Source organism: Myzus persicae, unplaced genomic scaffold (assembly GCF_001856785.1).
Source record: "Myzus persicae strain clone G006 unplaced genomic scaffold, MPER_G0061.0, whole genome shotgun sequence".
NCBI lineage: Eukaryota > Metazoa > Arthropoda > Insecta > Hemiptera > Aphididae > Myzus > Myzus persicae.
This window is the reverse complement of record NW_019102723.1, coordinates 862,713-874,613: the sequence shown is the minus strand read 5'-3', so window position 1 is coordinate 874,613 and position 11,901 is coordinate 862,713. Positions and strand designations below refer to the sequence as shown.

Here is an 11,901-nt window from a genome sequence, read left to right as displayed (position 1 = left end):
CATCTATATATTCATAACAGTCATAAAACTTATATATGGTTATTATTTATAACAATCCAATAAACAAAACCAATAGTAAGTTTAATAAATTGTTTATTTAAAATTAATATCTGCTCACATCAACATAACAATACTTAAATTGTAGTGTGTCAACTACTACTTCTACTTTACAATCTAATAAAAATTATCATTTTGGTGAGATAATTGGACAATACAGATCACAACCCAATACATATGAAGGTAAAACATTCAAAAACATTGACATTTATTGAATAGATTATTGACCGAATTTTGTAAAGGAGAAAATAAAAAGGAGTAAAATAATGAAAAATAAAAACAAAGAAAAAGAAAAAGACTGAAAGATAGAAAAGAAGAAAGAGAAAAAGTCAAATTTTCGGAGCTCAAAACATACTCTACAAAGCAATAAATTATACTTTAAAAAATAAAAAAATAATAATGAAATAAAGGTAAAGAAAATACTAAAAAGGAAAATAATTCTACAAAAAAAAAAACAGTCTCATTGTGTCGCGTACGACGTTTCTGCGCTTCATCATTACCGCAAAGTACTTATACACAGAACAAATGAAACACGGGTAAAAATTTATTAGTGGAAGCTTCTGCGTCCCAAAAAAGAAGGCAAACAACATATTATATAGTTTTTTTTATACAACCTACTTGATCTACGACTTAAACATAATATACATATATAATATAATATAATATCAATATATTCTTTGACTAGAAATAATAGGTAGTTTGTTTGCACTATATAAGTTCAAAACGTTAAAATGATTAGTGTTTATTTTCTAACTTATTAATATACTATAATTAATTATTAAACTAAAACGGTTCAAACGGGTAGCCCTCGAATGTCGTGATATTGTTTATTAAGTATTGCATAACATATATAACATATGGACGGCTGTATGATTTTTGATTAGTATCGAGAAACTGTTTTTTACCTCAGTTGTTTTTGTAAGTAGAATAAATAACGTACCTATTTTTTGGTATTAGTACTATGGTACAATGTACACAAATACCCACTGAGCGGTATCTATTGTCTACTGAAACAACAGGTATTCGATTTTTCAAATATGTCATAATAGTTTAGAATCATGTGATGAGGTTATGCCCGAAAATCTGCAATGCAAGTCTGCCCAACGAAATCATATTATTTACATTATCACAGAAAAATAAAAACAAAACAAAAATGAAAAATAATACCATTGTACTGTCACAAATGTTTTTTCTTTTTTTTAATGGCACTGAGAAATTAAAAATAATGAACGTTTGATTTAAGTACATTTCTAAACAAATTAGAATATTGTAGAATAACGTATGTGCGTATAAATATTCACCATTAATGTGTGACTTTAGTTTAGTATAATATTTTATATAATTATTTGTGATTAGGCATTGCTTAAATATATTTTAATATCTGTGGTAACTGTTCAGTTTAAGGGGGCAATTCATTATGGAATACCATTATTGTTTTTTTTTTAAAACTACATACATAACATATAAATGTACAAGTTACAATTGTTGAACTATTCATTAAAATATTAAAAGTAGTATTTGATATTAAAAGGTATTGAAAAACATTGTTAAATATGAATAATATGTACAAAAGTATATAAAATAAAGTTGCAAGCAATAATTGGTATCAAACTAAATAATTAAAAATAATCAACAATATTAAATTTAACAAAAATGTTTACATTAATGATAATATTGATCTAAAAGGGAAATGGCTTAAACAATATTATCAAAATAGTGATACAATAAATTAGGAACATTCAGAGAAACACGTGTAGAGCGAAATTGGAAACTTAATTATTATTAACAGCGGCAATAATTGTCGTACATAATATAAAAAATAGGAAATAACGAAGGTATCATTTAGCACAGATTTAACACAACTTATCTATTCTTATTTTCATTTTTTTTCTCACTGTAATATTATTGCAATTCCAATATTTTTAACAATAATTTAGGTTAAGGAACTTATGTTTTTGTATAAACTTACTATATAAACTATAAACAAGCTTGTTGGAATAGGTAGGTACATATCATTATATAGTCTAAAAGTTAATTTTTTTTTCATTATGTAAGTCCGAGAAATAAATCTTAAGCAGATAGAGAGAACATCAATATTTATGATTATATTTTGTATATAAATTTAAATAAATTAAGTTTAATTTAGAAAGAAATTTCAGAAGATACATTTAGCAAAGGCTAATAATGTATCGACTATAGATATCGTGTTTATATAGGTAATAATTATAATAATAATAATTTTAGGGGTCATTAGGTACCGTCTGTGTCCAACAACCCGAAACAACCTAAGTTAAAATTTTTATTGTAGAAATTTGGGTTACAAATTTACAATGTACCTCACAACCGTAAAAGCGTGAGAACAGTTATCATTGTTGTCTTTTTAAATATAATACTGAAGCTGAAATTTATACTTTTTTGGTGTCAACTACAATAGAGCGTACCTATGTATAATATTATATATGGGTGTATATAGTTTATACAGCGACAACCTTTGAATTAATTGACTTTTTGTGTGCGACAGTAAGATGTAGAGACAGAATTAGTGAGAGGACCGGGAGCGAGAATGGGCTAAGGCGAATGGGCCGGGTGCAGGTGTTCACTGCGGTGGTGTGAGCGCGTGTATGGTTACTGGTTACTGGTAACAAGGGAAGGGTGCGAAACGACACGGTCATGCGGTTTTAAACGAAGTATCAAGCGTTTGACTCCTTTAGGTTGTCGAAGTACTCCATCAGCTGTTTGTAGTCCATGCCAAGGTTGAGGTCGTCGAGTTTGATCGTGTCACTGGCGCCTGCGTTCTGGTGTTTCTGGTCGGCGGACGCGGGGTCGAAGGCGAACATCGGGTTCCCAATGATTGCCGCCCGTTTCACGTCCATCGATCTCCGGTTACAGGTCTCTACGAACAGCGGGTCGGAGTTCCTTTCCGGCAGTTTAGGGTTGTTATGGTTGCCAGCGATCGACGAAGATCTGCCACCACCTGAACGAAAAAAAAAATTAAAAATTAAAGGACACCGATCTCGACTATATAGGATATTTATCAAGTCACAGAGGCCTCGACGCTTTACACACCTTGACTGCGGTTGCGGTGATGGTGATGGTGGTGATGGTGTTGCCGTTTTGGGGGTGGCGGAGCTTGTTCGTCATTGTCGCCTTCGCCGATCATCATATTGTCCGCGTTGTTCAACTGCGTCCTGTGAGGAGGCACCGGTGGCCTATAGTCAGCCGGTTTCTCCAGGTTCTGGTCGTTCGGTGTTGGAAGTCTGGCGGGAGATTAAAACAAATAAATAAATATAATACAAAAACAGTATACTCCGCATCATGGGTAAAAAACGATTATTTTCTGAGACTTGATCTCCCAGGATGCTATAATAGTGAGTATTTTTCATTATAATAGTTATAATAGTATAATAGTTATACTATTTACAATAGTTGTACAAATATATATGTATGTAAATTGATTGTACAAAAGTTACCCCCTCATAATATAGTGGTGTATACACCATATCACCTAACTGTTATAGGGATACCCAAATTTGTATTAATTATTTAGTTCACACTGATTGGAGGAAACACAATCGTTAAAAAAGTACGAAGTGTTACTTCATACGTAAAACTGTAAAAGGATTAAAGTATGTAATGTATAGTATATGGCTTTTACTTGTTTTAGACATAATAATGAAATCCTCAATATTTTAGTAGTAGGTACCTACAGGACGTATGCATGCTTGAATAAATGCAACTAAGGTAAACACATGAATTTGAAAAAAAAAATTGTAAAATTGTTCACTATTTTCATACAAATATAGGTAATGTATTTTTATTGCCAATGTTCTACACCGTTAAATTCCAAAGCGCCGGATGTTTGTGCATCAATATTTTATTATTATTACAGTTTTTTTTTGTTTTTAGTAAAGAACTTAACAACATTTCAACTTTCAAGTTGTAAGCGAAGGAATTGAAAATGTTTTATAAATAAAATATTGTATTAGTCAATAGAATGCATCGAACGATGGATGTTATTTATTCACCATTATACTTTAATTTAAACAAACACTGAAATGTTAAATCGAGGAAACAAAAATAAATAGCTTTCGCTCAGCTAAATGTCAAGACTGTTTATTAGAAAATACCCGCATTACTTAAACTTTAGGTATACTTTGTAGTTCGTAATTATTGGAAATATATTTCAATGAAATGTTGAAATGAAAACCATAATAAGCTTTCTCATGAGTCATTAATAATAATATTCAGATATCTTTGCAATGCGCAAAAGGATAGCTAAGGTATTCATGTACATATAAAAACATACGAAATACGCATGTATATTTATATTTCAACTCTTTGAATCGACACGTATAAACGCATGATTATGAAATGATATAATCTGTATGCCATATCACAAAACAACAATAACTTAAGAGTACCTACTTAGAAAGATTATGAGAGGGTTATTTACAAAATGCAAAGTGTTCCAGAACAAAAGTAATAACTTTATATAGTGCTCTTTAGGGAAACTTTTGATGATCATTATAACCACAAGCAAGTTTTAGATATTTTGTCCAACGTTTTTGTTGGTAAAATCTAAAGAAAAATAATTTTAGAAGATGGGCTCTCGATACTTAACTGGAAATAATAGTACCCTTAAAAAATGTAACCAACTTAATTGAGTTAAATATTTTACGACATTCGTGTGGTTTTAAGCATAATGGTTATATTGTTATATTATAATAAACTATGGTTACATTGTAATATTAACTATATTATAATATATATAATATAAATATAGTTATATTTTATTATTTTAGAAAAATAAATCGATAATTTTCTCAACTTACACTATGTATTATGTATACGTATTACGTGTACAGAATAATGGTGATAGAGCATAGTTGGATGTAGTGAAAAATGTAATGGTGAAAATAAAATATAATTAGTCTGATTAGTCGGGGAGAATAGAGGTATAATAATCAGACGAGTTTGTGGAAGCTGTAACGCAGCCGAAATATTAGTGAGTAAAATTCAGATACCAAATATGGACTTGTAATTTATAAATAATAACGATGAAACAGCATTAACAAAATACCACCAAAAATGGGCTTGTCCGATATTTCAGATAGTTCATAAGTCATAACAGAATTACATACGAAAGGTGTTTCTATGCGGTGTGGCGAGGGCAACCTTATTGAGCGCTTCTGTCTATGTTAATTGTATCTAAGCGTAATCATCATGCAGGTTGGCAATAACGACGTATTAATAAATGTTGAGGTAACAAAATGTTCAAGTAATAAATTATGAATGTCCAAATAACAATAGAAATATAGAATATTTATCGATAAAGTGTCCGATCACCACATATCTGACTCCTTGCTTCTCTGTACTGTTAATATTATATTTATAGTTTACTGTTAGCAAGAGAAAACTTTACTTTAGTAATCGATCAGGACCAAGTTCTGACGCTCTGGGAATGTAGACGTTTTTGTGTAAATGAGATACATCATATTAATATAATAATAAGAGCAGACCACGGTATATCTAATGCTTTTGACCGGGAATATGTCACGTTCCGATCAAAAACCTAATGGGAAGCAGCAAGTGGTCCAAACGTTTTCGAATCCCTCAAAAATCACCCTTCCCCCTCCCAACCGTTGACACTGTAAAGGAGAAACCAACGAAAATATAATCTCTATGTCGCTAAAACTACTACTTACACTTTCCATAGTTTATTGAAAACGATATTGCCGTTGGACAGCCGGTCCTTAACGCTGTAAGTGGAAGTATTGATCTGCGGAGGAGGATTTCTACTGCAAGCCTGCTGCTGGTGGTTACCGATGTTACCACTACCGCTGTTGTCCACTCCATAAATGGGGTTTGACATGATTCTCATATTTTGCTCGTTGATTTGGTCGTCATTATTATTGTTGTTATTGTTATTGTTGTTGTTGTGCGATTTGTTGCCCATAGACGGTACCAGCATGCCGGACGAACGTTCCAACGTAGATCTGCCCAACCACACCCAATCGTGGGCGTTCATAGTCGGTTCATCTGACAAAGGTTTGGCACTGCCAACACCTCCACCAATACCTCCACCACCGTCCTTAGCCCCGTTCATGTTACCCATGAACGATTTTGCTGAAAAACACAACAATAATATTATTTAGGTATAATTATAAAATAAAAATAAATTACAACGTGAAAACAGATTGGAATTCACCGCAAAATCCATATTTGAGAGTTGAGAATAACTAGCAAATTTTTCAATTTCATTAAAACGTCATTCTTAAGCAGATTTCTCGGTTAATTCGCATCAGTGTATTTGATAAATCATAATACGACCGAATAGGCGATTCTTACTCATCAGTGTGGTAGTAGGCATTTCCAACGAGTTCTGCTTGTATTTGGATGCGTAGACGACACATGATATGACGAACGCCACAATGGCGAAGCACAGAGCCGCCAACAGGGTATACATGCCGAGTTCAAACGGGCTCACTTGAGCTGGTACTTTGTGGGCATGTACAGTTGTGCTCCCAATACCGCTGTTGCTGTGGTTGATAATGTTGTTTTGATTATTGTTGTTATTGTTGTGTTGTCGAGCTTGCACTGTGGGTTCATCGTTGTTTTCGTCTATAATTCCGGCCATTCCTGAACGATGGATAAAAAAAAAATCGTATTAGCTAGGCACGTCTGCTGCATTGCAGAGCGATTACGATTTATTTGAATCCCGTTGTCATAAAATCTAACAGGGAAACGTGCAATTTGAAATTCACATTAGAAAAGCCCCTCGTGTATATTATAATATTCCCTTTAAATCGCCACGAATACTATGCAAAATTGTTGACAAAACTTCTTTTAATTAAAATTGTAAACGTATTATGGAATTTGAATAACTATTCTACAAGCGAAATAGCGAACGTATACGGTTTAGAACAATAAACTGTATTAATCCAATTCCGGGGTGTGCGAGCGGCGTTAAATTCAATTTAGCACCACTTATATTGTGTTCTAATGTGAAAGTTAGTAATTTGAAAAGTAGTCACGGCTTGACGATAAAGTAATTTAGAGTGCTTTTATTGGATTTATTATGTCATAATAATAATCGAGAACAATAATCAAATATGTAACAAAAGAACAATCCACTGTAAAATTAAAAATATCACTGACGATTTTGTTATGTAAAAGTAAGAATAGCCCTTAATAAATTTCATAAGAAATAACATTATGTGTACACACTGTCTATCTGCAGGTAATTGTATACTAATGTAGCAATGAATATGGAAACTGAATCTAAACTACATCAGTGAATTTTTAAACGCCTATTTACGCCCTTATAACGTAAAACTGTAAAAGGTAAAACTTGAAAATCGACCTCAATACGAAAAATCTTCGTGAACGAATACTAGAAATAAATGAAAATCTGTTTGCGTGTTGAGAACCAAAGTACATTTTATTATTTATATTTTATGCGACCCGATTTCATATTTTTGTGGACATTTTAAGTTCAGTAGCTACTGCGCACAGTAGCAATCGTGTTAAATTTAATACTCCAGACGTGACTCGAAATATACAAGAGAAAAAGTTCTTCGTGAGGTTAAACAAAAAATAAATAAAAACGTGGGCGAAATGAGAATGGTGATTCGGTCTTTGTGGTTGTAATACTGTAATAGTAATAAAGGATGGAGTGATAGAAACGTAGAGCACACTATAACTTATTCCATAATATGATCGTTACAAAACGAAAAAGTGGACGATAAAAGTAAAAATAAAAACTATGTGGCGGACAACAACTATAAATGCGCGTTACCAATTTCACTTTCTTAGAAATGTCGTCGTGAACTTTCCGCCTTTACAGTGCGCTCTCGGATAAAGTGTTTTATAATATAACGGTTTCGCGTTCGCCAGGACGACATAATACAATATTATTCTACAAAAGTCTAGTTACGTATTATTGTTATTACATTGTTCACACATTATATTATATTAAGTAGACCGCGACTTACCCGCCGAGTCCTTGTTGTGATCCTTTTTGTCACGGGGCGGTCCTACGTTCAGCACTCCACTGCCGCCGCCACCACCACCGTCGTTCTGAACGAACTGTTCGACAGAGTACGGGGACGAAGAAAAGTCCACCTGGACGTCAGCAGCCGTCTCGCTGAGCGTCGTCGGCAGCACGGTTTTCCGGCCCCCGCTGACCGCTACCGGTTCGTGTTTGCCGCAAGCGTCGGGCGGGCCGAACGAAACACGCAACAGCTGCCCCTTACCGGGACCGACGGCTATGACCCGAGGGTGCGGAGAGGCGGCCATAGGGGCGAACGCCACCACGTCGGGGTTGGTGGACTCGACGCGGAGCGCGTAGTCGGACATGGCCACCGACCGCAGGGGTGTGCGCGTGTCGTCTGTGAACCACAGGTCGATGTCCAGCAGGCCCTCCTGGTACTTGGCCGTCAGCTTCCTGGTCACGGACGTCTCGGCGATGTAGTTGTTGTCCACGGCCGCGTCCGGCCGGATGTTCAGCTGCAGCCCGGACACGACGTTCACTGCCAGACGGGCCACGCTCACCTTGTCGCTGACCACCCGGATCTCCTTCGACACGAGCACGTGGCCGGACAGCGCAGAGATCACCTGCACCTCGGTCCGACCAGCGTTGTGCCCGCGCACGATCTGCCCCGTGATGGACGCGACCCGCGGGTCCGACGACCGCAGGTAGTGTAGCAGCAGATCGGTCACCTTTAGCCACGTCCGACGGTTCACGAAGTAGCTCACTCGGCCAGAATCGTGGTCCGTCGCCTTGAACCTGGCGTATATCTGCAAGCGACACAAGAATACGAGCATGAGGTCAGTACATGACACACTTTATCAGTTAGGCTTGATCAAAGAACTATATAGAATATATCCAACATTAATTTTAAAGATTTGTGTCGGTCAATCGTAATATCTATAGACAACCACGCTTATCCAATAATATGTGATCCGAACATTACTAAATGTTTTAAATTTAAATACCTTATAAGAATAAGAAGCAAAAAAAATTACGTTTATTTTACCTAAGTTAGAAAAATGATTATTTCTTATACCTAGGTATTCATTTTTTTTTCTACTGCTCAATTATAGGTATAAAATGTACACATTAATCGTATTATAACAACAGTGAATATGCATAAGATTGGTTTCTTTGTAAATATTTTTTATTTAATTTTATTCTATTCAATAGAAATTTGGCGAATTTAGGTCTATTTTGAATTATATTGAACACCAATTTTTATTGTAATTGAACCTTGTTTCCTTATGAATTATAAATAAATACAATATAAATACATGCGTTATAATTTATTTAACAGTATTCAAATCGCTCCAGGATATTTGGTGGGTCACGGATGTATATGATGGTTTTGTTGGGATTAATTCGAATCATAAATAATTTTTTAATCAAAAATAAAAATCAAAGACATTTTGAAACACGAGTATTCATACCTTGTAGTAATAAACATCCAAATTTTGTTTCCCAAAGTAGTAAAATTGTCATATTTTGAAATTAAAAACAATTACTTTATAAATGCGGGAAGCGTACGGTAATATACACCATTAACTCGAAGCACGTGATTTTCGAAAAGGACATTATATCAAGTCATATTATTATGGTATTACCATTGGGTATAAATACTAAATAGTACCATACACACTCAATGCTATTGCATTGTATACAAATTAATGTAAGTAACCCGATATAGGAGCGAATGTATACTACACCTGAGTATATCGAGAGCCCAGAAAATGTACTTACCTACATGACGGTGGAGGGTGTGAGAGAGAAATACCGCGGTGATTCTACCTCGTTTCACTCTGATTCGAGTGCGCATTGTAACTGTTCATTAGTTTTTATTATATGATTATTTCTTTTTTTTTCTTCGGTAGACGTGTGTGGTTTGAAATGTTTGAATAGGATACTTTTCAGAGATAAAACCGTACATAATAATACGCCTCTTTCCGGGATTATACAACTACATATTATGCGAGCTTTCCCTCGACGACTTTATTTACGATGGTCATTGTCCAATTAATCCCGAGTTAGGATTTAATTTATATTAATTCATTAAAATCCCTGTTTTTATATAATCCCACGTTTTTAATACTGTATTAAGGATTTTTTTTTTTTTTTTGATAAATCGTTTTTAAATTGTTAATTTAAAATGAATATTACATTATATTACTCACGTATAGGTATTTATATTTTGTAAGGTGTACATTTTATCAAAATTCGTATAAAAACTAAACTAATTCGATAACCATAGTGGGTTATATTTTTATTTTTATCACAGACTATAATTAATACATTTTCGTATTTTCCTCGTGATGGAGATTAGAGTTTCTTAGATAATGAAATAAATTCTTGTAATTCAATGATAAAGGTCAATTAGCCGTTGTATAAGTTGGCTAATGAACGGAAAAAATAAAAAAAACTTTCACTTTTATCGAACATTGTGTTCATAAAATGAAAGCACTGAAAAGTCGTTTTACAAAAGACTATTATTCTTTTCTACTGTTCTTGATTATTTAGTACGGTTGCTTAAGTTTTTTTTCCACAAACTTTTTACGAGTTTGGAGTTTTCATTAACCGAGAATAATACAAGCTAATAAAATTGTATTATGGCCTAATGAACAATTATTGTTTAAGTAATTTTTATTTTGTAAAGAATCGAAAAATTTATTTTCACGGTAATCGTTTATTTAAGTTAAAGTATATAAGTGATGAATAATTTTATTTTGTGTGTTTTTTTCTCACAACTCGAACTTTATTGTGCATAATATGAATAATCAAAATATTAGCCACTAGGTCTTACATCATACTCTAATACTAACGTAATTAAGGTTTTGGGATTTAATTACAATACCGACCTATGTATTTTCTTCTGTGTGCTCATAAAAAACATTGCTTTCAAGCACGAAATTCGTTTCATATATCTAAAAATGTGTCAATGAAACTTTAACTATGGTTTTTTTTCTAAGGAAATTTACTAATATTTGATGATGTCATTTTTTATGTATAAAAAAATAAATATAAGATATTATGTGGCATTGTGTGTTTTATTCACGGTTTTTAAATATATTTTTACTGAAGAAAAGTGTGTCCTTCTAGTATAGTAGGTATTTATGATATATTTTAATCAATTTATCTTATCATTATAGTATATTATGTGTAACTTTAGCCTTCAGGGCTTCAGATGAAACTATGAGGTTGTTTTGCATCGCAATACGTATACCCAGGATAACAATTTTATAATATCTTACCTCAACCGACGTCTGTTGAAATCTCAACTGGCAGCTGGTCTTCCTGTCGTATGCGTCGGAAACCATATCCTCAGTGATCATTTCGTTCAACCGGAAGTCGCCGTCCGGCATCGGTGATTTCATGTGAGCGCCACCTTTGCCCTCGGCGGACCTTTTCAGCTTGTTGACGTAACTGTAACACCGTGAACATTGGATAATTTATAATATTATACTTTGTGCGAATGTTTTTCCAAACACAAATTTGGCATACGATTAGGTGAAACTGTATTGTTAAACTTGACAGTGAATAGGTAGTAAAAAATCAAATCAAAACTCACTCGTCCATGTCGTCATCGGCTTCTAGACTCACCGGCACCCGCCAGCCTTTGATCTGGTTCAGCTTCTGGTCGGCAATGGTTAAGTCCATTTCATTGATTTCTGGTACCCACACGATGAAATGTGCCGTGCCCGTATACGTTTCTTACTTGACAATTACCGTAGCATTGGACGATCCCCGGATTTCCGATCCGTCCACATATACCGAACTGCATGACGACGTGACCTGTACGGGAACGAGTCAAATGT

The 11,901-nt window shown here is 34.0% G+C and overlaps 1 protein-coding gene across 1 annotated transcript in view; it reads right to left on the bottom strand.

Annotated features, from left to right (window-relative positions):
• Positions 1–1,870: 1,870 nt before the first annotated feature.
• The window catches only part of LOC111033001 (transmembrane protein 132E), a 61,359-nt gene continuing 51,328 nt past the window's right edge, over positions 1,871–11,901 (bottom strand). The window contains 7 exon segments of the mRNA XM_022313527.1: positions 1,871–3,031; positions 3,124–3,314; positions 5,763–6,183; positions 6,406–6,696; positions 8,052–8,856; positions 11,338–11,509; positions 11,655–11,878. Coding sequence (XP_022169219.1) covers positions 2,748–3,031; positions 3,124–3,314; positions 5,763–6,183; positions 6,406–6,696; positions 8,052–8,856; positions 11,338–11,509; positions 11,655–11,878 — 2,388 coding nt within the window. The 3' untranslated portion in view covers positions 1,871–2,747.